The sequence below is a fragment of the Calonectris borealis genome, chromosome 6 (assembly GCF_964195595.1).
Source record: "Calonectris borealis chromosome 6, bCalBor7.hap1.2, whole genome shotgun sequence".
NCBI classification, from domain to species: Eukaryota; Metazoa; Chordata; class Aves; order Procellariiformes; family Procellariidae; genus Calonectris; species Calonectris borealis.
The window spans coordinates 28,152,299-28,180,246 of NC_134317.1; the positions used below are offsets into that span (position 1 = coordinate 28,152,299).

Here is a 27,948-nt window from a genome sequence, read left to right on the forward strand (position 1 = left end):
TGTGTGTTATTTGCTCCGCTGTCCGCTGCCCAGCGGGAAGCCTCTGGCAATGTCCTAGGCCTGTTTGTTTTCAGACATTTACGCCACTGTGGACGTGTGTTGGGAGAGGCAAGTGACGGACTGCGGGGAGACCACCTCGGTCCGCCCGCCCGCCCGCCCTTGGGAGCCTCTCTGCACCGCCAGCCTCGCCGAAGGCAGCTCCCCGGGCTGCAGAGAAACATCCCTGAGGAAATGGACCCCTTCGCTGTCTTATCTGTAGAGACCTGCGAGGCGTCTTTGGACACTGTTCTGGGCTCAGGGCACAGGTGAGGGCACAGACTGGAGAGCCTGTGGCGGGCTCTCCTCAGCATCCGCATCGCGCCGCTCTCCTCCTCCGCCCTACCACTTGCACCTCTTTATTCCCAGCTCCCTCGACCCGCCGGGGGCTCCCTGGGGACGCGGCTGGGCCCTCCTGCGTAACGGCTGCCTTGGGGCCCCGCCGTGGTGCCGAGCACCTCGCATCACCCTGGCCGCGGGGGACGGCGGCGGCGCAGGCTGCCGAGCGCAGGGGGCGGCAGCCGAGGCCGGGCAGAGGGCGGGCCCGGCTGTGGAAGGGGCGGCCCAGGGCTGGGCGCCCCGGCAGGGAGCGGCCGGGAGGAGCCGAGCACCTCCCGCCCGAGACGGGCGCGGCGGCCACGTCAGCCCCGGAGCTGCCCCGCCCGCCTCCGGCCCAGAGCCGGATCCCGGCGCGGGCCGCCCTTCCGCCCGGCGCCGGGGTGAAGGCGCCGCTGTCCCATGCTGCTCCGCGCCCGGCCCGCTCTCTCCGCCGGCTCCCCGCCGCTCTGAGCCGCCGGCCGGCGCCGCTGCCCGCCCTGCAACCCGGTAAGCGCCGCGCCGCTTCCCCGGGGCTCGCCCGGCACCGAGGCCGCGCCAGCGGGGAGGGGAGGGGACCGCGCGGCAACGCCGCCCCGGCCCCTTGCCGCACGCCCCGGCCCCTTGTCGCACACCCCGTCTCCTGCCGCAGCCCGGCCGCCCCCCGGCCCCGCGGGGCTGTTACCTCCGGCCTCGCCGCGGCGGGCGGCACCCGGCGGCGCATCTCCGCGTCCCGCCGGCCCCCTTCGCCGCGGCGGGTGCAATCGCGGGTCCTCGGGCCGCGCGCGGGCGGCCCCCGGCGTGTGCCCGGCTTTATCTGCGAGGGGCGTCCGCCGTCTCCTTGACGAGCAGTCCTGCACCCCGGCGCGGCTGCTGGCTCAAAGCTACCCCGTCCTTTCGGAAGAAATGTCCCCCTGCGGTACTGAAGTAAGTTTGAAGAAAAAGTGAGCCGTACTAAAACCGCTTTTTTTAATATGCTGTAAGTGGCTGGTATTTAGTGTCGTTCAGTAAAGCTATGCGTGACTACCTCATTCACAATACGTAATCAAGAGATGGTCTGTCACTTGTATGGTCTTCAGAAAGCAGGTAATTAGCCATCAAGAAACTTAATGTTCATGTGCAGTCTGCACAAGCTGGCAATGGGGTTCTTTACTACCGTGTATTTATTGAATAAGTAGGAAAATGTACTTAATTGCTTTTTCCCTCTTCTTATAGGTTGTAACTTTTGCAAGGCTTGTGACATGAAGTAGGACAACCAGCGTTTTGAAGAGCTCTGTCATAAATACGGCTGTATCTCTAACGTTGACGGATTTACTGGAGACTATTCCCACAGCCTGTTCAGAATCAGAACCTGTAAACTTTCCAAAAGCTTCATAATGGAGTTCTTAGTATCCAAAGCAGATTATTTGAAAAGATCTTTATTGCTAGTTTTAGTATGTGTAATAGTTCTTGTGTGCACTGATCAGGACTACTATAGTTTACTTGGAGTATCCAAAGAAGCAAGTAGTAGAGAAATACGACAAGCATTCAAAAAACTGGCATTAAAGTTGCACCCTGATAAAAATCAGGTAAGTTATATCTTTAACAGGTCAAAGTTGTTGAGTTAATGAATCTTAATGTTTAAACAAAAAGTGGTTTTAATTTATCTAAAAAGTTTCTCTGTTCTTGTGAAGTAACATAATCACCTGATAACATGGTTCAGCTCAGATTTTTTGCAGAGAAAATTTACAAAAAGGGGTAGACTGGTCATATATGGTTGTGTTGAATTTGGGCCATATTAAATTGCTGTAGTAAAAAAAAAAGAGGCAAGATCATTCTCAATTATATTTTTGTAAATAGAGGAAAACTTACGTCTGTACTATATTACCTTGTTGGTAAACTGATGAGTTTGCCTCTTTCCGTTTAGCTTAGGGGAACTTACTGTTTCCCTAACATGAAGTCTCATCTAAACAGCAAACACCACCAGCCTGTACTGAGACATCAGTCTCCAAGTATCAAACAGGACAAAGCAGAAATTCTGGGACTGCCAAGGCATAACGAGGGAGGGTAATAAGGAGCTCTAGACTAACTAGAGAGAGAAAACTGGGAACAGCTCAGTCTGTGCTACCATATTTTCCAAAGTACAAAGAAATCGTTTTTAAATTTAAACGTCATCAGTTTTTCCTCAAGATTTCCTGAAATAATCAGAAATTCACAGAAAATACGGTGGTTTGGATCTTTGTATGTGCAACTGCACCTGCGCAGAGCCCCAGAAGACAGTGATGTTCCATATGAGCTCAGGGCCTCCCTGCACAGAGTACGTTGAAGCCTCTGAGGTTTTACAATGGATTGGAACATGACAAAGCTCAAAGAGAAAGCCAAATCTCAACAAAGTTAGAAAGGCCAACTTGTAGCTATTAACTGCAAGTTTTGTTTTCCCTGTGTTGATACCTCTCAAAATAATAACATTTTGGGTCAGATTCTGTAGTTTCCAAGTATGTGAATACTACTAAAATACTACTAAAGATTTTTCAACAGGTTATTTTCAACATTATATATGATATATAGAAGATGAAGCCATTACACAAATTCCATAATGGTAATTCACTTCATGTGTATCTAGGTAAATAAGTAAAGAATCTTTAAGAAAAAGTGTCTTTTGAATGAAACGTGTAAGCAAAGGTTAAAAGGGTGGGAGAGCACTGCAGATTTTGCTCACTGCTTTTATACTGCGCCAGCTCAGAACCCAAACCAGGGTTCAAAATATGTCTGCAGATTTTTCACCGTTCTAATTCCAAAGCTACCTAGAACCAGAATGCTTTTTAAATAAAAAAGGGGGCCTCGGCCTACACCGTAAGATCAGAAAGGATGAATCTGTCTTTATAGTGGAGATTTTCAAACTGGACGAGTGGGGATCCTAGGGGAGTAGAAAAGATTATAGAGGAAATGGTAAGTTTTCATTCTTGAGTACTACTATTTTTTTTTTTCCTTCCATTGAAGAAAGGGAGTTGAAAAAAGAGGGATCACTGAGAATGTTACAGCCTCCTACCAGATCGCTTTGTATTTCAGCTGGTACCTTAGTGAGGATGAAGAAATGAGCAGAAGACTCATCTGGTTTCGGGAAAGGAGAACTTCAGTGTAGTTTGTTTGTAGATCGCTGTGTAATGTCTGCTTCCATCACAACTGACATCTTTAGTAGGGATATAAAAATGTTTCCAAAGATTATTTTCTCAGCATTATATGTACAATATGGTTTATTAATTACTTACTAATTATAGTTTTCCTTAAATAGAATGATCCAAATGCACATGAAAATTTTTTGAAAATAAATAGAGCCTATGAAGTACTTAAAGATGAAGATCTACGGAAGAAGTATGACAAATATGGAGAGAAAGGTCTTGAAGATCAGCAGCAAGGAGGTCGTTATGAAAGCTGGCACTTTTATCGCTATGATTTCGGTAAGTTATGATGTATGTTTGTGATTTGCTTAAAACAGTCACAAGTAAATGCAATATTCAGATCTGTATCAGATCTTCTTACGCATTTCTGATGTATCGTCTCCAGATTTCTGCCTGCTCTGTTGCTTTCCTGTGGCTGTCATTTTCTCTCTGTTGACCCAATCTTTTATTTACCCTGTTAATGGCTACCCAAAAATACCAAAAATGTAATAATTTGTTTACCTAGCCTGCCGCTTACCTTTTTATTGGTCATCTAACTTCTCGTTTATTTTTTTTAAAGTGCAAAGCTTCCCCCCACACACTTAAACACTTCCAGTGTTAATGTTTCATCAGTATTCTTTTTAACTCTTTAATGCAGGAAGACCTTTTTTGTTTAGATAAAGTATTCTCAAGAGGATTTTAGAAGAGATTTTTGCACTGTCAAACCTATTTTATACGCAGTTATACAATTAGAGATCAGTAAAGAGGTAGTAGAAAATGAAAATAATAACAGAATCATACCTAAAATGATCTTGAGACAAGTTATTTAATGTTTGTCTCAACAAATTTTAGGTAGTTGTAGGGAAAGGCTGGGACGAACCATTCTCAGAGCTGCTGTAACAGTAAGGGAGTAAGCTAAAATAGGGAGCTGAGCAACATGGTTTGACTGATATGAAAGCAAAAGCTGAAATGAACCTCCACCTTGGCAAAATTTTTTTCTGGTTTACTTTGATTTAATATGTCCTGATTTTCTAAAAAACTAATGTCTGTGGAAATTGAATTTGAATAAACCAGAGGTGCAGCTATCACAGGAAAACATGGAAATTACCCTAAAACTTCTTCTGATAAACAGATTTAAGAAATTTTATCTGTCTGAAGTTGCACTGCTTGATTGAGAAACAATCTCCTTGAATGTCTATTTACCAGTCGTTTGGAAAGTATCTATATCTATATTTTTATATTTTATATGTATAAAAATACAGATATTTTTTATATATATGTATGGGGGAGCGTATATATTATATTACATGATATATAAGTGGATAGTAATATAAAAAGTACCTTGTCACCTGTAGAAATTAATTTCTCTCATTATTTATTTGCATTTAATCCTTGTATACCTCAGGTGAAATGGCATTTCACCATGTTAGGTACTGTAAAAGATCTGTAGCCATAGTAGCGTAATATAATGCTGCCTAATAGTATTTTTGGTATCTCTGCACTGCCTTTCTTGCATACTTGAAGTAGTAGACTGTTTTGTAGTGATGTTCTAGGTAGGACTGGTTAGCTTTTTAGAAAAACTGTCTTCCTTACTTTTATTCTGTCCACTTCATTCCACTGCGTTCACACATTCTGTTAGTGGAAAAGCTTGTGGCTGAAACGCCTTTGTGATCTAAATAGTTTAGATAACCAGAGGCTAAGAGAAGAAGTGAAAGCTTCCAGATATTACATATAGCTCTCTCACTGAGAGCTGAAGCTTCTTGAATTTTAATCTGACAGCTGGTTGATGTTATTTCTAACACTGTTGCCGTATCAGTGGTAGTTCAAGTTCTCTGCTCACTCGGTGGCTGGTCTACTAAAACACCAAAAGAACTTTTCTGTTCTGATGGTGGCTTTTGTAGCATGAGGGTGCGGGAGTTTGCAAGAGATTAAACTAAGGTTACATATTACTAAACAAATATAGCTTTGTTGTAAAAACTATCTTTGCTGGCTTACTATTTCAATTTAAATGTACTGTCTTCTGTTTTCTGTCTTGTGAAAAAGATGATTGTTTCTTCGTTTTAAAGATGGCAAAAATAAAAAGCAATTGTTGGGTTTTTTTAATAGGTATTTATGATGATGATCCTGAAATTATAACATTGGATAGAGGAGAATTTGGTAAGTTTTACTTAAATATCTGTTTGACAATATGGCAACCCAAAGTAACAATTTTTACATTCTAAGCTGTATATCTATAGACTTCCGTTACCTATCTGTACAAAAAACTGTCAGACAATCATCTTCAGATGAGAAAACAAAAAAAACCCAAACCCTTAACACTTCCTGGTAAATGCTAGTTAGCAAATAGATCAATAGCAATAAACAGTTTAGATTAAGTTTGAAAGAGATTTTGTGAGATCTGTGAGAGGAAATTATCTGAATTAAAATTTTGTTTCTCCTAATTTAGCATTTCTATTTTTTTGGTCTCTTGTCTAAAAATGCACTTGACAGAAAGTGTTTCCCTTGACTTTTCTAGTAATTATATTAACTTGGATTTTTAAATTGCATTCTCACCTATTAGACAGGGATTCTACGTAAAAAGATTGCCTGGTGGAAGCCAGAAAATACGTAAAGCGATGTAAGGAAATGGAAAGTTCTAGTGGGTAAAAATCTTTTAGAACTTGTATTTTGTTTTTAAGGTAACCAGACTTTCACTATCACACATTTCAGCTAGGTTAATCTGTAGAGAGTAAATTTATTCTTAATTAGTAGAACAGATGTTGAAAGTCAGGGTGCTGATATCCTCTGAAATATGATTTTTGCGCAGTTTTCTACAACAGCGACTATGTGCAAGTGAGGTGCAGTCTTTATCCCATTTGAGTTACTGTTACTAACTGTATATGACATATAAATACTTAATTCAGCTCTTGGGGAAAACAATATGGTAAAAATGTACATTCTAGATATAACTACATTGTAGATGTGCGTTACTTAATTACAATTTTCTTCTCTCCATGTAGATGCTGCTGTTAACTCAGGAGAACTATGGTTTGTGAATTTTTATTCTCCCCGATGCTCCCACTGCCATGAGTTAGCACCTACGGTATGTATAACAAGCAAATTAACTCTGAAAATTCTTGGTTTTAACAGCGTAAAACTTAATGAAGTGGATTTTTACACTGAAGCTGAAACCAAAGACAACAATTCAAGATGCCAGGAATAAAACATGTGCTGATTTTTCATTATATCTTTATAGGAAAATATCCTTTTTTTTTCTCTTTTTTCTAGTGGAGGGAGTTTGCTAAGGAGATGGATGGAGTAATACGCATTGGAGCTGTCAACTGTGGAGATAATAGGATGCTTTGTCGAATTAAAGGGATTAACAGTTATCCCAGTCTGTATGTTTTCAAAACTGGAATGGTGAGTGATAAAACTTCAAGCGTTTTAAGAAAGACTGAAATCTGGAAGAGTATTTCTTTAATACTTGTTCAATCATAGATCTTTATATAAAGATTTCCCTTTTAATATATTACTTCCTTTTAATAAATTACTTTTTCTCTTCCTTCACCTTGGTTAAATTAATTTAGAAAGTTAACTTCAAAAGTAGATATCTGGTTTATACAGTGCTTTTTTTTTAATCATTTTACCGTGTGACGTATCACTTCTGATTTGGGAATATACTGTCAGCAGTGGTGCTGTAGCAAAGCAACAAGTCTACTTGAATAGTTTCTCTTACAGTATTGTAATGGACTTTTCAAATACAAAGAATAGTCTGTGGTTTTGAGTCTAAAGAATACGATCATGCACCTAAAGAAATGTAGAAATTCCTTCCCCAAGATTTCCTCCATGCTAGCTGCGTTATGTACATCACGCTTTATAGCTGCTTGTTAAGTAGTGGTGCCAAGGTTGGTGTACAAATTGCGCTTGAATAGTTGGGTACGTTTTGACAATGATAAGATTTGGGAGGTTGACCGCAGAGATTGTGCATACGCTAAACGGACTGACGGCAAGCAATTTTTATTTAAATAGAAATATAATCATTGGGAGTTGGTGTTTCTAAGACTAAATTATCCTTGTGTTGCTGGACTTGGAAAGAAATGACATTACAAAATTTAAATAAAAGTTAAGTTCCAAACATTCCAATATGGGAGAGAGAGAACAGTTAGAGCTAAGGTTTGGGGCAGCGGGGGGAGGGTGTCCCGCGGTTGCATAGGTTTTGGGGTATTGTTTTCTTTTTTTTAACTTTATAAACTTTATTCTTTGTTTTCTGTAGCAACCAGTGAAATATTATGGAGACAGGTCAAAAGAGAGCTTAAAGAACTTTGCTGTGCAGTATGTTACAAGCACAGTCACTGAGTTATGGGCAGGTAATGTTCACATATTTTGCTTGGGGTGTTGTTCTTGAAATTGCTTTTACAATATAAAATATGGCAGAAACTATGTATACAACTGAATCTGTCAACTAAGTGTTATTTTTGAGATTAAAAATATTTCACTGTAATTTGCTGATATAAATATAAAGCCGCCGTGTTTCATGGTCACGTTTAACTAGTCACAAACTGATGCAAATTGTTTCACTCTTAGGAAACTTTGTTAATGCCATTGAAACTTCATTTGCTTCTGGCGTTGGTTGGCTGATCACCTTCTGTGCTGAACGTGGGGGTAGGTGTATTACGTACTTTTCAAATAAGGCAAATGGAAAAAAGTGCTTTTGCTGATAGTGGCATAATCCCTTTTGCTTCTAATAAAAAGCTGTAAAACATCTTAGGTGATCACAGTATTTGGACTGTGGGCCTCCGTTTTAGAGGCAGTTTGACAAAAGGGACATTAATAGAAAGGTTATGCTATTGTGCTTCTGTCACGTGAGTCATTACAGCAGCACTCAAGTGTAACCCCTCAGGAAGGGAACTGGCAGAAAAGGCCTCTGACTTCAGTTTCCAGCTCAGACTCAAAAGACAGATATTACATAGGTGCATGCCAGCTTGTCATGATAGCTGAGGAGAAGAAAGGATGTATCTCCCCATTAAACACCAGTACTCAAGAAATATTTTCTGTTAAGTTAGGTTTGGACATAGTAATTGGCTCTTACCGCTGATGTCATGACAGAGTTTAGATCTGAGTTATTTTTTGTCGCTGTTTGTCACTGACTTTCTTGGAATCGGTATTGGATATGGTATATGAGAAAGTTGCCTTAGTTAGCTGGTAGAGCTAAGTAAATGCACTACACCTTTGACAAATAAAGATTTCTCGGTCTTATGAAGAGACCTTTGCTCTGTGAACTGAATAACCAGAGCTGCAGTCTTGGTTTGTAAATATATTTGTAAATAGCTTGATTTCAAGTTGCAGTCCTTTTGTTATTAAGTTTGCAACTTTGGCTCAATTAAAGTGAGGTTAATGCATCTTCTTATTTCAGAAAAAAAACGGCATCAGAAGGTAACTATCCAAAGTCTTGATGGGTAGTTAAAGCATATGACGTATTTATTATAGTGAGTTGTTATTTGAATCACAGAAAATTGATATTTCCATTAAATCACGTTCCAAGACATATGGATACCTCTTGGTTTGTTTTTTTTTTTCCCAAACATTGGTTAAGAAGAAATTTTAAAGGTCAGTCTTAGTATAGCAAATAAAATTTTAAAATTTTTAAAATGAGAATTCTGTGTTGATGAAGTAAGAGAATGTTATTCATGTTATTTTTAACTTAGACAACCATCAAGTGCTGATTACTAGATGTTACAACGTCAAGTCACTGAAATACCAGACGAATAGCCAGGAAGCATGCTTTTTGAAATGGTCACCTTTGTAGGGAGGAAAGGGGTAATTCTAAACAAGAGTACATTTCGTGCATTAATAATTTAAAGTTTTATGTTTGTAAATAAATCATTTTTGTTTTGCAGATTGCTTGAGTTACCAAACACGCCTTAAGCTAGCTGGCATGTTGGTAAGCAGTGTTTCACTTTGAAAGCATTACCTATTATAGGTAAAACAAAATAACAGAAGTGAAAGCATAAAGTTGTAGCCAAAACTCTCACTGAACCAAGATTTCTCCCATTAACTTTCAGAAGAGTGTAATATTTTGACTTAGTAGCTATTGGAACAACATTAAATTTTTAAAGAATTTTATAAAATATGAATGAATATTAACTAATTAATTACAATGTGGTCTCCTTCCATTTTCTAAATGTTGTATATAATTGCTTCTGTTGGGATTTTCAAAAGCATTTCTGAACCTGAAATTAAAAAATACTCTTTGTTTTTGTCTTTGTTTTTGTTGTTTTGTGGTGGTTTCTTTTTTTATTACAGGAAGGTCTTGTTAATGTAGGCTGGATGGACTGTGGCACCCAGGGTGAGCTTTGTGATAATTTGGATATCTCATCTAGTACTACAGCATACTTTCCACCTGGAGCCACCATAAATAACAAAGAGAAAGGAGGTGTTTTGGTACGAGTTGTTTCTCAACTGTTCTGTATTTAGATAAAATAAGGTGATGACAATGACAAAGGAATGTATAAATAATTTCTAGATTGATTATATACAACTGAAAAGATGCTTTTTTCTTTTTCCTTCTAAGCTTGTATGCCCTGGTATGAGTTTATATCCCTCCTGGCTTCTAAAGCAGTGATCCCCAGAGGTGGTCCCCAGTTTGCTGGTATGCTGGGAGAGTGACCAGGAGCACGCTGCAGTCGCAGCAGCCTGTGGCTCTGCCTAGCCACCTCCGCAGGAGCCTCCCTGAGCAGCAGTGGGAATCCAGGGGTGGGATGTGCTCTGTGACAGGCCCAAGAGCTAGTTCTGAAGCTGCTACCCACTATCCTGGGCAAGCTTGGGAGATTTGCCATGTGCCCCCAGTTTTTATTCCAGAAGGAATATGCCCCAGGTATCACAAGTTTGAGAAATGCTACTCTGAGCGGAGTACTGACACGTGTGGTAGAAGTACTCCTACGTTGTCTGTCAGTACGGGTTATGCTGTTCGGATATATTGTAATACTGCAACCTCCTCCTACGTTTGTATGGTAGTTTTAACTTCCTTAATTGATGGGAGACATTTCTTAGTTTGAAGCATGGCTTGTTCCTTTATTGTAACTACTGTTATCTATATCTTTAAAAGGAGGAAATTAATTTTGTAACCTACCTACTTTCAACCTTGTAACTTACCAACTCTGAGTTACTAATTCATATTGCTTCCTAAATTGAAAAAATTAACTGAAACTTAAATATCTGTACAGTGCAGTTAAGGAAGGCTGTAAAACTAGATTGAAAAACTTGTAAACTTGATTGGAAAATTTGGTTTGAAATTTGAATTTGAGACTTTTAGCGTGCATTTTGACAAAATACGGTATCTTGAGTTTAATATTGTGGGAAAACAAGCTAAAAAGCAGTATTCTGAGCGTGATATTTGTGAAACTATATGTATGAAAAAGAAGTTGATCAAATAACATATTATTAACTGTACTCTTCAGTTGATGGAAAGGAACAAATCAGAATAATTTCCCTGACACTTTGAGTGCTAATCATCAACAATCAGGTTGATGTTTGTAATTTCTTATAATAAACACAGTTAATTTTCCTTCCTAGTTTCTTAACTCCTTGGATGCCAGAGAAATATATCAGGAAGTAATGCAGCATCTGCCAGACTTTGAAATTATCTCTGCAGCATCCTTAGAGGTAAACTTTTAAAAATATGTTAAGATTTCTTTAAATAATGTATTCTTAGGTTTTTTTATTATTGGTTTTTACATTTTTCAAATCCTGTTGATACAACAACCTAGTATTTATTTAACTGAAAATGACGTTCTTTTTTTTTTTCCCCCTCTGTAGCCAAAATGATTTAATATTGTCTACATTCACTTTTGTTGTTTAGCAAAACAACAAAAGGGGGGGGGGGGCGCGTTTATTCAATAGGAAAATAGAAAACCACAGAAGTTGCTAGTGCAAGTCACTCTGCAACTGTATCTTTCCGATTATTTTTTGAAATCAACTACATTGTAGAGAATTTTATTTTAAATGTATTTTGTCAGTAATGTAAGAAAGAAAAAAATACTTGTTAATCCATGATAAGTTATGTATGAACTGAAATTAGAAGTCATAAAAGTTACTCATGTCTTGGAGGAAAAAAAGAGGAAACCTCTTTTCACAGTTGTAGTAGCACTTAGCAGCTTGATCTACAATAGGAAACACACATGGAAACAAAAGGTATTAGACCGTAGCGTGTAGCCAGCTGTTTTCAGATTTTTTCCTCTTTCCCACTTACAATGCAGTAAAATGAAGTTTAGTGGAGGGACTACATGGAAGAACTTGTTAAGTGGAGGAGGTCACTCAGAGATCAGATGAATAATTGGGCATTTGCCTTTATAAAACATAAAAGGAATTTACAAGTCAGTATAAATTGGGAATAATACTTTTTTCTCCATGTTTTTGTTGTGGTTTTGTTGTTGGTGTTTTTTTTTTCCCTTTGTTTAAAGGATCGTGTGGCTCATCACCGATGGCTGCTTTTCTTCCAGTTTGGGGAGAGTGATAAATCAAATGTACAGGAATTTAAGAAACTTAAATTTTTGCTTAAAGATGAACATATTCAGGTAAAACTGCTCACTCATCTAGTGTTAAATACCATTTAAATTCAGAGAACAAGTCAGTATGTTTTTCATTATTATTAGCTGTTACTACCACCTGCCACCTCTGGTACTGAAAGAGATATACTATCCTATGGTAGGTCTGTAGTAAAGTTTTTAATTTAAAGCAAGGAATGAAGTTTCTCATAGGGTTTGAATAATTTAAAAGTAGTTAGGAAAGATTGTCTTTTAAATCTGCTCTCTCATGGGAAATGTTGCTGCAGATCCCATTCAGTTAACAATTAAAAGTTAACACTTCAACATCAAATTGATGTATGTGAAACTGTATTTTAACTGCTCAGAAAACCCTATAATTATCTTGAAAATTTTCTTAATAAAAAGAAACCAAATTCAAACTTTGTACTAAAGACATATGGATTGCGTTATTCTATAAGGTATATATTTTTAAAAAATTGTTGCATTGACTAGAAGAATTTTAATGTCACGTTTATTTTAGGTGTCTTTTTGCTTCCTTGCTATTTTGTTTGGAGGGGAAAAAAAGAGGATTCTTTATCGTTTTATTCCCTGTTTTGGCCTTTAAATTAAAAATTAGCAAACAACCTAATATAGCTGTGCTACTAGTTTTCCTCAAATGTCATAGTTACAAATTGTCCTAAGACCTCTGTTGCTTATAAAAAAGCTACTACTTTTCCATATTTTTACCTTTTTTTAATGAATCTATCCTAACTCTTACTGCCTTTCCAAATAAATTAATCTATATAAATTAGGATGCTTTAATTAAAATGGCACTGTCTGTTAAATAGGTTGGCAAGTTTGACTGTCTTTCCTCACCAACCATTTGCAACAAACTATATGTCTATCAGCCTTGTTTAGCAGTCTTCAAAGGAAAAGGAACTGGAGATTATGAAATTCATCATGGTAAGGGAAACTTTGGCAAGTTTAAATCATTACATAACCACTTTGAGATGACACTATCTTTGGGAAACTGCATTTGTTTTCCCAAAGAATAGTTTTGTAGTTTTAGTATTTGCTATTTTTCCTCTGACCTTACTGTAGCCTTGCACAAACTTATCATTTCCTTCGTTTTTTTTCTTTTTTTCCCAGGTAAGCAGTCATCAGATGCCAAGAGATGTATTTTGTCTCTACTACTCTGTCTATTTCAATGTCATTTACATGATTACATACAAATGAAATCTCTGAAGCTGATCAGGATGGCTTCTGCTTTGGATAGGATAAGCAAAGAATGCTGTAAGGCACACCCTTCATAGAGGCTTAACGTGCTGGTTATACAGTGCTGTCAACTTGAGAAACTTGGATTTGATTTCATGTGTCACTGCACTAAAACTAATTCCATGGTTTGCTGACTTCCATCCAAGGAAATCTATATTGAGACTTTTACTACTTACTTTCATTTCCAAAGTAGCAGTTTCCTTCCAGGAAAGGTTGGAACTATGTTACTGTGTACCGCTGAAAGGACTCAAAAACGGTGAAGAACAGAGCCTGAAGCAAAACTGTAGCTTGCAGCAATAGGTGTATCTTCATCCAGAATACGGCACAAGACCATTATGCAAGATGAGGTTCTCATTTTTCAGCCTCTGAAGTATAAGAAACAGCTTGCTAGAATTAAGTCAGAACCTCAGTACTGTAATAAAGAAGAAAGGAGAGAAGAGTTTGACCACTTAGGAAAGATTAGTCGTATCTAAGTGGGAAAGATGATCCCATATATCTAGTGATTGCTGCCGGGAAAAGCTTTATATACTCTCTGAAATTTCCACTCCTGCAGAGAAGCCAAGAAGGGGTCATATACATACAGCGTTTTTAATATTTGTATAATGGCATAGATTACAAATTGGACTACAGTACATACATTCCTTTCTGAATGGTTTGGTTTACTATTTACAAAATAGATGGCATCTAGAGTGTTTGCCAATAGTCATCTCACTCCAGTATTTATGACAATATAATACTCGAAAGAATCAGGCTTTTTTATATGCTATGTTGAAGAGCTTCAACAGTTTAAAAATCTAAGAACAGTAATAAATCTTAATAAGTCATTGTGCAGTGATTTCAAACTTAATTACCCTGAAGTTCTTATTGTGAGTTCATTTCAAGAGACAAACTCTCATTTCTGCTGGCAAATATGTACATGAAGGGTATGAAGAGACTTGATCTTTGCCCTCTAGAGCTGTGTCAGCTGGAACTTCAATTACATGTAAAAAGCTGTGATTTATCGATATCATGTATTTTGCTTGAGGTCTTTACTGTGTCAATACCTTTGCCAAGGCAAGCGTATCTAGAATAGTAACTTTTTAATTCAACAAACACTAGTAAGATGGTAAAACAGTCAGTAATCCAGACACAAACAACATTCATTTTGTTTGACAAAAACAGGTTTTGTCTTGGATAAAACATTTATTTGGCTAATATTACGTAAATATCCAGTTTAATATTTAGCCAAATATCAACTGTCGCCTAGAGTATGTCTTACCTATGTAGGTTTGGACAGTTTAACATTGTCTTCCTGAGAAAAAGCAAGCCAGTACCTGTTCAATTTATTTAAGCAGACCATGTTTAAAGATCAGTCAAGGAAACTGAAGGACTCCTGTTGCTATCACTGAGTTTTTTAATGAGATCTCTCATAGGGAAAAATAACATTTCCTTTTTACATTGTTCTTTGAAGGAAAAAAGATCTTGTATGACATTGTTGCATTTGCCAAAGAAAGTGTCAACTCTCATGTTATCACACTGGGACCTCAGAATTTTCCTGACAAAGAAAAGGAACCGTGGCTTGTGGATTTCTTTGCACCGGTAAATATTTAATATCTATATTTCCCTTCTTCTAAAATCTGTTATGTAACTATGTAACAAAATACGAGCAGTATCTTGAAAGTGGCCTTCAGCATCATGAGATAGTATTGTAATTTCTCATTCCTTGGCAGCACTAGTTCCTAAGAGCGTGTGGGTTTTCTATTTGGTGGAGTCTGTTGTCAAAGCAGCATATTATTCATCTCAAACAGCTTACGTTCTCCTGAGAGCCAACTGCGGGGAAAGCAATTGCGCTTACTTGCATTTTGTTTTCTAGTGGTGTCCTCCTTGTCGAGCTTTGTTACCAGAGCTGAGAAAAGCATCAAAACATCTTTATGGTCAGCTTAAATTTGGAACACTAGACTGTACTGTCCATGAAGGACTTTGCAACATGGTAAGCTGCAGGAACTGCAAGAAAAAAAAAAAAATCCTTTCAAAGAATATTATTTTCTTCTAGTTGGGGATAAGGGGATAGGGGCAGACAATGCTTGTTCTTTAATATTACTTTCTTAAAGGGTAGTAAACCAAACAGGACACTTGTATCATAATTTTTTTCAAAGGAGCAAATTATGTAACCATTACAGATAACATATTAATGCAAAATACTGGTCACATTTTGCTCTGATTTCATAGTGTTATTGGAAGACTCTGGAAGTGTCAGAATTTAATAATTCCTGGGGTTTTTTAAGAGAAAAAAAAGAATTAAAGCAGACCCAGAAAGTTTTTTCTAGTGAGTATATAAATACGTACATGCATTCTTTTTGTTCTTCACATAGGAGGGTAAAAAACAGTAAAACATTTAAAAATACAAGTTTTATATTGATATAACACTTTTTGAAGATGTCTGCAAAACCACTTCTCATTCAGTTTACCCTAACTGACTTTGCTTTTTGGTTTATAGCGCTTAAGAAGTGCAGGATCAATTTCAAAGTAAAAGACAGCTTGTTACTTACCAGTTTATACTTATTTAAAGATACAGTAATGGAATGAAATTTTTTTTTTTTTAAATCTTGCCCAAATTTCCATGTTTAAATTTGCTTAACTTCTGCTTCAATGAATTTATTGTGGTAGAAATTATTGACATTACTTTTCCTGAATTCCAGAAAATACTGACAGCTTTCCTGCAACTGCCCATTTCATTGTTCACAAGAGCTTTTTACATTAGAATGTTTGTATTTATCTTTAAAATGTGAATGTCTTAAAACACATGAAAAAATGAGCAAAAAAGAACAAGCTTTTTAAAGTTTCATTTAGATGTGTTTACACACTGGAGAATTCAAATCGTGGAAGCACTTGTGTTCAATAGTAAACAATACAATTATTCAAACAGTACAAGCGTTTTCACCTGAAGCCTGGGAATAGCTTTAAGGTTAAGGCTTAGAAGGCCTGTGGATTAATTCCTGTATTTGTGGAGCATGGCAAAAGAACTACTGGCCGGTTTTTAAACTCAGAACAAACTATGCCATCTCTGAATACAATTGGCATCTTTTCTGTACTGATTTGTAATGGTTTCAAACTCCCATCTGCCTGTAAGTCTGAGCAGTTGTACTGTACAAACTGGATAGATTAGCAGCTGTGAGCCACTGATACCGATGGCAGTTGAAGGAAAGTACAAGAAACCTAGTAATTCCTTGCAATTTCTTCTTGTCTGTTTTGTTAGCATAACATTCGAGCTTATCCAACAACAGTTGTGTTCAATCAGTCTGATGTTCATGAATATGAAGGACATCACTCTGCCGAGCAGATCTTGGAGTTTATAGAGGTACGTAAATTACAATCCTTGTTGCAGTCATGCTCTGTACGCAGCTCATCCACAAACGTGTTCTTTAGTTGGAAGATTCTAATATTTTTTTCTTTTTTTTTTTTTTTAAATTAATTAGACTAGTAAGATACAGAGTGAAAAAACCTTGGGCAAGAAAAGTGATGCAGCAACTGTCAGTCAGGGACTTGACACCTAATGGATTAATTTCTCTACTCTGTCAAGTAATTTCTTTGAGATCATTAGCCAAATAACTTAAGATCCCTTCCAATCTGCAGAGTAATAGTAATGATTTCTATCTCAGAGAGAGGATAAAGGAATTAAAAGTATTAAGTGCTGTAGTATTAAGGTGAAAATGCTTCATGTACACACCTTGACATAGGAGGAGGTTCACATTTTTGTCAGTTAGCTTGCTGCCATCCACACTTAGCTGTTTCTTGAACTTTCATAACTCGCAGAACTGCAAATCATTGGTCCTCCTCATTGTTGTTGCCAGAGTTCTGGCACCCATCTTTCCTCCAGCATTCAGGTTCTTTCACTGTTAGATCCGCAGGCTATTTTCCACTCTTTGAAGACACTGTTCATTCTCTCCAGGCAGCCCAGAAATGCAGGTTTACGAGTACACTTGCAGGAACAGGTGGAGATCAGTCTTTTTCAGTTTATATTCAGAGGCCCTTAGTGCAGCATATGTATTCTTCTGCATCCCAGCCTAAATAGCATGGCTGAGTCTCATAACGCCTGTTTGTGCCAGGTAAGCTGAATTTCTTGCCTTTTACTTCCCTTTATGGAGAAGAGGCAGAAAACCTCCTTTTTGCAGCCTGGCTGTATTTTTTTGATAGCTTTTCTCAGCAAATCAGGCATATGACTATAGGTTGAAGGGATGACTTTTGATGCTTCCATGCCTTTCTGTGTGGAGTCTTCCCTACCTGCTACCCTGCTCCCTACAGCAGCAAGCAAATTTCACTAAAAGAGGGACATTCTCAGAATTTGGTACAGGCTGCTTGTATGTGATGGCACTAGATACAGGATAACTTACTGTTGCAAAATATATGTCTATAAACTGTCTTTACTTTAGGATCTTAGGAATCCATCAGTGGTCTCCCTAACACCAGAGACATTTGTTGAATTAGTTCAGAGAAGAAAACGAGAGGAAATCTGGATGGTTGACTTCTACGCTCCGTGGTGCGGACCTTGTCAGGCTTTAATGCCAGAATGGAAAAAAATGGCCAGGGTAAATGACATTCAAAAGTTTTTTCTGCTTTTGTGTCCTGTTCCATGGCATTATTGAGATGGTACAACTGCTGTCATAGAGGTTTGTCAACTGAGAAAGTCTAGTGATTAATATTGCAGGCAAAACAAGGAATTTCTACCTGATAGTTTTATATTGTTTCAAATAAAAAGTTTTTCTTTTTTTTTTTTAAAGGTTCAGTACATTGATACTGTAATCCAGTTTTTCCTGTTGATACAAGTGTGTTTTCCAAGATCTAAGAAACTTTAGAGTAACTAACTTCCCTTGATGCTTAGTGCTTTATATAGATAACAGCTCTGCATGTGTTTAAAACAAAATATGAAAAAAAGATTTATCCATAAATTAGGTAAGAATTGGTTGAAATAATTTGCCACTTCATTCCCAGTGTTCTTTATGATCATTAGTCATCTTTAAGATAGCGCTTAGTCCTTGGTGAAACCTCTGACTTGAATTTAAGATTAAAGGAGTTCAATCTTACCCTTCTTAATTATTTCCTGAACTAGGAAGATTTTTTTCTGAGATCTTGTTTTCTTCACTGAAAGTAAATAAATGTTAAATACCGTACACTTTAACACTGATAGTCAGTTAGCTGAATTACGCGTACTTCAATATGGAATTACTGGGATTGGAGAGGGTGTTCTTGTTTTGCAAGGTCATTACAGCGTTCTCTCATTTGCAAAGGTAATATTACTTTACTGACAACCATCTGGGTTTTCCTGGACACGTTTCCAGGAATTTGAACTAGAAACTTTGTGCAAAAAAATAGGGCTTTGGAAACAAGTCCATGACTTTAAGACATTTAGAACTCACCTAGACTAGGAGTTCTAGCCAGGATTCTATATTCTGGTCAAATGTCTGTGAAGTGTTATTAGCTCTATAGTAGACATTCAGTAATCATCAGCTTCCCTGCCCGTGCCAGGTGGTTTGAGCGTTTGCAACAAATAGAGTGTGTTCAAGACACAGGCCCACTGTGCAACTGATCGCACATCTGCGCTGTACCAGGATCTGTCATAATTACTGGCCCATGACATGAAACATGATAGTCCTTATACTAAATAACCACACTCATACGTACTTTTGAGGCAAGGTAGGCGCCTCATGGGCCATGTGCGTGCAGCTTATACTAAAATATATGGGACTGTGCATGATGGGAATGTACCTGGGTAGCTGGCTCCCATTAGATACCAGTGACCCATTTACAGGAAGGAAGAAAGCCTTGTGATAATCTTGGTTTGTTTTGTTGGGTTTTTTCCCCGCAACTAAGTGATTAAGACTTAAATTCTGAAGTATTACTGAAATTGTAGTATTATTGATTAGCATATTTGATTGTAGGTTTTCTTGTTTTTTCAGATGTTAAATGGATTAATCAGTGTAGGCAGTGTGGATTGTCAAAAATATTATTCTTTCTGTCACCAAGAAAGTGTTCGAGGGTATCCTGAAATAAGACTCTTTTCTCAAAAATCAAACACAGCTCATCAATATTAGTAAGTAGTTTACTTCATTTTGGGAAACGTTAGATGATGTGGAACAAGGTGAATATACATTTTCTGTTGTGTAGAAGAGGTTCATCACAGCTATTAAAATAGGCTGTTACGATATTACTGTCCTAGATGTTATTGACTTTGTTACTTCAAACTAGTGCCATTTTATTTTGCCATTTCATTTCAGTAATTTGAACTGAGACCGCCTCAGGAATCTTAATTTTTATTTCTTGTTCTTTATCAATTGCCAGTTTTCTAACTTCAATTGCCTGTTAAAGTAGGTTATTTAAATCATATAATACTACTAGGCCTAATTGATTGTAGCTTCATCTTTAGAGAACAGAGTGGTGTAGCCATCTGATCATCCTCCCTGCCAACAGTCTGTTAGCACCATTGCAAAAATTTTCCATAGTGTGGAAATATTAATCACTAACAAAACAAAATAAAAAAAATTCTATGGGAAATCAAATCTGTCCAAAACCAAACAGCCTGTCCCTTCCATTTCACAGTACTGTTTGAAGATCCAGGGATTTCAGAAAGCACATGCATATTTAAAGATAGATAACTGAAATATCAGATGTGTTGCTTCATTATTTTACAAATTGGAAAGTTCTATTAAATAGCAGATAATAAATTGTAATGCCTCTTTATCATAGTGCATAATAGCAGACTTCAGTAGCTTTCATCATTGGACTGCTTGCTTTTATTCAGTTCTTCTAGATAGAGTTTTTCTTAAAAGCAGATTTTTTTTTTCTTGTTGAAAACAACTACGTTGGTGAATATGACTGTTAAGTGCCAAATTCCTAATTATGAGTCAGCTATTTCCTGCAAAAATACGGAAATTTGTCTCTTAAAATAAAGATCATCAGAAACTATCAAGTCAGATTTTGACCAAATACTGAAAAATACTTTGTTAAAAAGTTCTAAATTAGTGGATATGAATCCTGAATTAATCTTTTTTCTAACCTGTCATTTCAAAACTAAGCAATGCCTTGAAAGTCCAATTAATATATCCTTGTCCAAGTAACCCGTTTGCCTGGCTTTTCTACTGTCAAATTGAGGGAAATGTATATAATTAATAATTGTTTGATTGTAATGAATGAACATCAATTAGAAAATATATTAAGATACTTCAGTTTAATTCTCAGGTTTCTTAGAGCCTGCAATTTTATCTGGAGTTATTACCAAAGATTCTTCATTCAAAATAGTTCTAGCTATCAAAGCTGATGTGCTCCAAACCAAGTTTCTTACTCTCTTGACATAGAATTTTCTTCTCTTTCTTCTCTTCATCTTCTAGTCCTTAATTCTGTATCTTTGAATTGTATTAACGAGACTTATTTATTCAGATTTGAAAGCAAGGTAGAAATATATCCTAAAACATATGCATTTAAGTTCATTATTTCATCATCTCCACTCTACGGAGTGATTTTTTTTTTTTTTTTAAATAATTCAAACTACTGTGCAACTGGATTTTTGTTTTCTTTTTATAGTAGCTACAATGGATGGCACAGAGATTCATATTCACTGAGAGGCTGGGCTTTGGGGTAAGTTACTGCATTAAACTTAGTTCACAAGCTGCTTATATAGCTTGCTTGCTAGGAGAATTTAATATTTAAATGCTATGAAATCAAGAATTAGAAACAGGTATATGTATGGCTTAATTTAAGATGTTAAAGTTTCCACATCTTTTAACTCAAGCTTTTAAAATGTGGAGAAATAGCATACTCCTTACTGTACACCCATTTTCTGAAGACCATATTATTATTTTGTCTACCACTTTTTAAAAGTGATTCTCTTACAGTACGAAGTATAAAGTAGGGATTTCCAGACTACTAATATTCTTAATTTCAGAAACTTTTCTTGTGCTTAAATGGAATTTGGATATGTTTAAAGTTTCGAATGGATTATGACTGTTATTCTTCCTTTCCACAGATATTTACCACAAGTGTCTGTAGACCTGACTCCTCAGAGTTTCACAGAAAAAGTTCTGAATGGAAAAGATCACTGGGTCATTGATTTTTATGCTCCTTGGTGTGGACCTTGCCAAAATTTTGCTCCTGAATTTGAGATCCTTGCAAGGGTAGGTTTTTAACTGTATTTGCGGATTGTTGTACTCGTAATGGTTAAAATATAATTCATCAGCACTTCATTTCTTAGCAGTCATCCAAAAGTCACGTACTCCCAGTGATCCTCCTTCTCATTGGAAGTCCACACTTTTAGGTCCCACTTGCCAGTGGGTATTGTCTCTTGCGCAGATGCACACACACAGACCCTCTTTTGAGACAGATTTCAGCTTATGCTGGGTGACCTTTGGAACTGTGATGTGCTTTGCCCTGAATTCAAGTAGAAGTGCTCTGCTGAACATGTAGTGACTTCTGATACAAGGTTAACAGTCTGAGAAGCAAGCAAGCAACTACTCTGAGATACTTAAAAGATTTGAGCAATGGTTTTCATTTACTTTTAGCTGCACTGCTGGCTTATTCAAATTATTTGCTTACAGTCACCTACGGAAACTTGAAGTTTGTTTCTAATAAACATTTCTTTTCAGACCGTTAAAGGAAAAGTAAAAGCTGGAAAAGTAGACTGTCAGGTGTATGCTCAGACCTGTCAAACTGCTGATATCAGAGCCTACCCTACTGTTAAGTTTTACCCCTACCAAGGAACAAAGGTAAAGTGTCTCCTTTGTGTACGCTGGTGAGCAGGTACTGTTAGTAGATGTATTTCACTTCACACCAAGACTTAAGAGACTATTTCTGTAACATATTGAAGTGCATTATTTAGATACTCAGGAGATACAATAATAATCAATTTCAGTAATATTTAAAATAGCAGGACAACGATACAGTAATAATGTGTTATTTAAAAATAATAAATTGTAAATTAATAGAACAGTAACTAAAATGTGAGCCTAACCAGAACCAGGGTTTAATTTTGCAGGGGTCTCATGGGACAAAATGTTTTTCAACCTTTACCAATTCCACCACCAGCTACCAAAAGCAGGCAAAGTCTCTCTCTTAATGAAGTGTGGAGAACTTCATTTTGGCTAAGGAGAAATAGTCTTTCAATGTAATCATAGCATTTAGTTATAATTTTGACTTAAATAATGCATTTTAAGATAGAAAATGGATTAAAAATATTTCGCTGTATTCTGTCTCAACACCAAACCTTATCAAACCATTTCGATAATCAATGTGACGGTTGAGATCAACATTTCCTACTAACAGATTAGTAGTAATAAATTAAAAAATTGAAAAATATCCAGATAGTTCTAGAAATTGCCTTTATTCTTGTAAAACTATTACATTTCAAGAATGTTATAGTCATCTTTTTAAATGTATTAATGCTGAAGAGGAAGTATTCAATGCATTCTGATAGTTAAGCCAATTCTTTTAATTATACTTTCCTTTTCTTTTTTTAACTGAATCTCTTACGGAAAGTTCTAGAAATCCTTCCTCACACAATCCCATCAAATTCAATGAGACTTTTCTGTGGTAAAGAGTAATGGCTTTTCAGGTCTCAAAAGCAGCGACCCACACTGACAGATTTCATGAACAGAGATTACGAAGTGGCAGACTTTGTAATGGCTTTCTACATTAAATACTTAGCTGAATAAATGTGAGAAAATTGTAACTATTTCAGGTTTATTTAAGGATCAAGACAAAACTTGTGTAGTTCAATATTTGTGTAGTTTTGAAAACTAGCAGCTAAGAGTGGTTCTTACTATAAAGACAATTAGCATTGTTTAAATTGAGACAAAAATATATCCCTGAATCATAAATCAACCTACCAGAGCCATTGTCTTCCTCCATGCATTCCTCTTGAATTTTATCTGAAAGTAAGCAGATTTTCTATTCAGTGTATATATGTTACACAATTTTTTTTTTTTTTTAAGAAAATTTTTTTTTTTTTTTTAAGAAAAATGTTCTCGGCGAATATATAGACAGCAGAGACGCAAAAGGTATTGCTGACCTTTTGAATGAAAAATTAGAAGCAATTCAAAATAAAGGAAAAAGAAAAAAATCTAGAAATAAGGTAAGAATAGTTATTGTGGAGCCTTTTGCAAAAGACTTATATTATTGGAAAGAATAGCCCTTTAAAATGATGTTAGTATTTGCTCTTTGTCCGTGAAATATTAAATGCCATATTTTCAAATAGTACCAGGTACATTTTGCTTCCAGTCTTGTTTGGTTACTATTATTTATTCAAACTCGGTTCCCCATGTCCACAGATGTAGCAGAGAATACTGCAGCTGTAACATCAGTTATGGCAAGACTTAGCAGAATTTATAGCTATCCATGGGACAGCTGCGTTAAAGATAGATGGTTGAGATGCACTGTATCCTTAAGTGTAATCCTTAGACTAGATTTAGCAAGCAGGCACCAAATTACAGAGGCTGATTAGTGCAAGATTGGGATTGACAATTTAACTCAGAAAAAAGATACTTATACACAGCTGTTAAGAATTCTATTTAAGAAACATTTGCCCAGTTGAAAAATTAGTACTGCAGAGAAATTTAAAATCACAGAAGAAAAAACCCAATAATCTTAATTTTTATTCGTGCTTTCAGAATAACTTAATTGTTTATTTTCTTGTCACTAGGATGAACTCTAAGTGGTGCTGGAGGTAGATACGATTCAAAATATTCTGAAGCTGTGAATATAGAAGACACCACAAGGAAAATATAAGGCTGATTACATTCATGACAGGACAAAAGCGGTGAAAACTAGTTTGAGTTCATGGGCATATGTGACTACATGAATTCTGTTTGAATTGTGGGGAGATGAAAGCATTTTGGTTTTGGTGGAGGCATTCAACATTTCTGCAAATGAATTCTGCATGTCCCTCTTCTGATACACCAACGACCTTCTCCCTAGACAAACATTGGAGTTGACCAGAAATGCGGACTGTATCACTTTTGCCTACCCATTTACTAGTTCCTTATATTTTTCTGTCTCTTTTCAAACACTTTTTGAATGTGGCACTCAGCCTATGGCTGAATATGCACTCAAACCACTCTGCAATGCAGAAACACAATGAGGGATTGTCTCTTTGAAAGACAAACAGTTTTACCTGATGATTATTCTGCGTTGGGGTTGCATTGTTGTGTAGGCAATTGCTAAGAAATAAAATCAAGAACTGGTAGCAGGATAGGTTTATTGAATTACATTGCTCCTGCCCTTGTGGCACTGGTGGTGGTGCCTGGATGAGTAGAAGTTTGAAGAGCTTCTTTGGTTGTTTGGTTTGGTTTTTTTTAATTTTCTTTTTTAAATAATCAAAAAAAAATCAAGGACTTCAAACTCAGTGTTTCATTGACTTTCAAAATTTAAGTTATGCCATAGAAGCATCTGCTTAAGTTATGAGGTCATAACTTTATTATTGTCTTTTTAAATATGAATGTATTCTGTGGACATATTTAACCTCTCTTGGTGTTACCACTTTTCCTTTCTCTGCAGACATGTTTTGGGGGTTTTGTTTGTTGGGTTTTTATATAAACTTCAGGCAAGCAGGATAGCAAGTGCCTTTTTTTAATTTAATAATGAACACTGTACATTGCAATGTCTCCTCATACATCTTAATAGAATTCCAACTCTTTAGAGTAATATTTTTCATAGCTTCTCAATAGACAAGAAAAATTACAGAAGACAAAATGTCTGCTCCATTTAGGAGTTCATCATTGAAATGTTTCATGTTTGCAATAAAATGCTGCTGAGAACTTGTCAGATGGACTTTTACTCCCTGCTCTCCATGTATTTAGGTTTGGCATGACTAGTCACTGTAGTGTGAGTATTATAAATTTGTATATACGTTGTTATCTACAAGTAATTTATTTTATAAAGAAGGCAGCAAGAAATAAAAGGAAGAGATTCTAGTAACTTTGAGACATTCAAATATTTCTTCCCCTATGTGCAGGGTTGCCTCTATTGCTTTGTGGTTTTGCAGTGTATTAATCTGAGAAAGAAGAAGATGTATTGCATCTATTTTTTAATAAAGTAGACCTTCCCACATCCAAATCAAACTTCAAACTCAATCACAGTCAAAAATGAAAATTTTGGTATTTTGTGACTTTAATACAAACTCAGTTTTGGTCAGTTTTTGCATGTATGTTTAACTGTAACTTCAGTTCCCACCTCCTACCTTCTTCCTGGAAAATGAGGTCATGGTTACATACTCTAGGATCCTATTGTTAAAAATCTAATCAAAAATAACCTAGTATAGGTATTGGTACAGTTTCTTCTTTATTCCTGTTAATGTACAGTTTCTCTCTTATTTCTGCTAGCAGGAACAGACTAGTAGGACAAAAGAAGAAAAAGGCGCTTCACAGCAATCTCCTCCATAAGATGATGGTAACATAAGAACTTTCTGGCTTTACTACAGCTCTATTCATACTTCAGCTTTTTGTAAAAAGTTACTTTATCACTTCCTTGTGGTTTAGTCATTTGAAGCATATAGATAACTCATCAAAATATCCTCTACACTGACTTATTTTGTCCAGGCTACTGGTTTTGAAACTCATTTAGGCTGTGGGGAAGAAGATTTAGTTTAAATATCAGTGAAGTTCATTTTTAAGATTTAATTCTGTATCATGATACTCTCTTTGCATCCAATTTTTTAAATTTCTAAGGTAGAGACCAAATGGATGTGGGGCAAAAATGATCTTCAGAACAGAAAGAGAGAGAGAGCTGTAGATGATGTAGGTTTCTAAGAAGTTTTTCCAAGTTTTCATGAGGTTTTTTGCCAGCTGCCCTTTCCGACAGTTTTCAGTAAGCAGCTTGAGGGAAATGTGGTGAGTAATAAAATCTTGCTTTTATTCCTAGCCATACAAATAAATAAATAAAACCTTTTATACATAGTTGTATCTCCAACCTTCTCTAAGGACAGATTCACATGATCCAATTTTTACTAATCAACGGTTTAAACTGGTTATTCAAGACACTTCTGGAGCAGCACTTTTTTTAAATAAGAACATCTTGAAGTAGCCAGGTCCCTCAGTTTTCTCCTGTAGAATCATGGAGGTGTCAGCATTGCCTCATTCTTCAGAAATCAAATTTATAAAAAAACCAAAACAAAACCAAACCCCACCACCAAACCACAAAAACTACGCAGAATACTCAAAAATCTTCTCAAAATGCAATGAAGAATTGTATTGCTCAACAAATACTTAGGAATATACTCCCCCACCCCCAACGCCAAAATGCCATAGTTCAAAACAAATTATAGTCATATTTTAGTAACTGTTTTGATACTTAAAGTTCATTTCATATTTTAAAAGAAAAACCTTCAAATTCACATATCCAAGCAATAAACCAAGTGGAAGATGAATCTGAAACAGTACATGAACGAATGCTCTGATTTTAAATAACATTCCCCCATTCCTTAGTCCTCCTTTCTCCTCCCAAGAGTAAATTTCAATTTTGCTCTCATCGTATGACCAAGATTGTTCCACTTCTCCCTGTTAGCTGCCTGTAGATAGTGTTTATTATCCCTTACTCTTCACTCCTTTCCTAGCACCACTCTCTAATGTGACTGTTCAACTGGGTGGACAAGTGTGATGACCTGTGGGTTTTGACTGAATGCCACAAAACGCCTCAGTCGAGTCAAAGCAGGGCACGAGCACTCCCCCGGGCCTCTGTTGCTTAGGACTTGCCAGGGTATTAAGTAAACATTGGCAGCCTTGCCCAGTTTCTCAAATTACAGGCTGGCCGTGTACCTTTTCCTTCTCGTGTAACTACGCGTGCACAAAGAAAGGGCAACACATAATAAAACACAAAATACGCATATGCTGTACAATAGGTGGCATAGTACATATGGAGGCCTAATGGCTTTTAAATTTATCTATCATCTCTGGCATCCTATTTTGCTTTAATTAAACGAAGGACTTGTATGGCTGTTTAGTGTCACTGAACTGATTAGCCTTCTACTAAAACAACAAAGTTCCCAAGACACATTTGGCTCTGTTAGCTTCTACTGCTGCTAAAAGCATAAAAATAGAATAGAGAGAATGTAGCAAAAGTTTCAAGCAACATACTGGTTTTATATGGTCTGGAGTTGGAAAGATCAAGTTTTGATTAATCTTGGCAAGTTTAATTTTTTCTATTCATGGGTATGCTTCAGGTTTAATAGTGTGGAAGTTCCATATATTTTTATCAGTTTATAAAAAGACTTAAAATGTTTTAATATTTAAAGTTTTCAACAGGAATGCACAAAAAGGACTTATTTCATTTACTGAAAACTTGGCATCTGAAAACAGTGACGTTCCAAGTCCAAATACTTTCAATCTTGGTCTTCTCTCTATGCTAGAATTCAGAGCGGTGATCTCAGTATGTCTGCACAAAACCAGTTTACAGCCTTTAGCGATGTGAACACAGTACTCTTGAATTTTTTTTTTTTTTCCATTTTTGTTCTTGCTATTTTGGATGGAAACTGGGAAGCAAATTCCACAGGCCCAGGATCCTTAATACAAACAGCCTTTCTTCGACAAGGAGCAGGATATAGCCGTCGTGGTTTTACTGATCACAGACATTAACAGACAAGATACTTGTCCTCACTGAAGTACACATTCAGCTATTACGGGACTTCAGTCCTCCACCTCTTCAGAGGTGGATTCACAGCACATTTAGAC

General features: G+C 36.9%; 1 protein-coding gene across 2 annotated transcripts; it reads left to right on the forward strand.

Moving 5' to 3' along the window:
* Positions 1 to 766: 766 nt before the first annotated feature.
* DNAJC10 (DnaJ heat shock protein family (Hsp40) member C10) lies at positions 767 to 26,397 on the forward strand. Of its 2 annotated transcripts, none has more exons than XM_075153389.1 (23): positions 767 to 861; positions 1,567 to 1,919; positions 3,623 to 3,788; positions 5,595 to 5,645; positions 6,488 to 6,570; positions 6,756 to 6,887; positions 7,741 to 7,834; positions 8,052 to 8,129; positions 9,365 to 9,408; positions 9,771 to 9,908; positions 11,040 to 11,129; positions 11,927 to 12,040; positions 12,838 to 12,952; positions 14,715 to 14,842; positions 15,117 to 15,233; positions 16,500 to 16,601; positions 17,674 to 17,829; positions 19,198 to 19,331; positions 20,819 to 20,872; positions 21,261 to 21,408; positions 21,877 to 21,996; positions 23,244 to 23,360; positions 23,928 to 26,397. In XM_075153389.1, the coding sequence occupies exons 2-23, from the start codon at positions 1,728 to 1,730 to the stop codon at positions 23,937 to 23,939; spliced, it is 2,385 nt and encodes a 794-aa protein (XP_075009490.1). In that variant the 5' UTR covers positions 767 to 861; positions 1,567 to 1,727; the 3' UTR covers positions 23,940 to 26,397. The 2 variants fall into 2 exon arrangements, with proteins under 2 accessions (XP_075009490.1, XP_075009489.1); XM_075153388.1 differs by lacking the exon at positions 767 to 861 and adding an exon at positions 936 to 1,278.
* The last annotated feature ends 1,551 nt before the right edge of the window (positions 26,398 to 27,948 follow it).

Excerpts from the sequence above, each read along its gene's own strand:
- DNAJC10 (XM_075153389.1), top strand. The coding sequence starts at position 1,728 with ATGGAGTTCTTAGTATCCAAAGCAGATTATTTGAAAAGATCTTTATTG. Across the intron at positions 3,789-5,594 it reads CTTTTATCGCTATGATTTCG|GTATTTATGATGATGATCCT; the intron begins GTAAGTTATGAT and ends TTTTTTTAATAG. Across the intron at positions 12,953-14,714 it reads AGATTATGAAATTCATCATG|GAAAAAAGATCTTGTATGAC; the intron begins GTAAGGGAAACT and ends TGTTCTTTGAAG.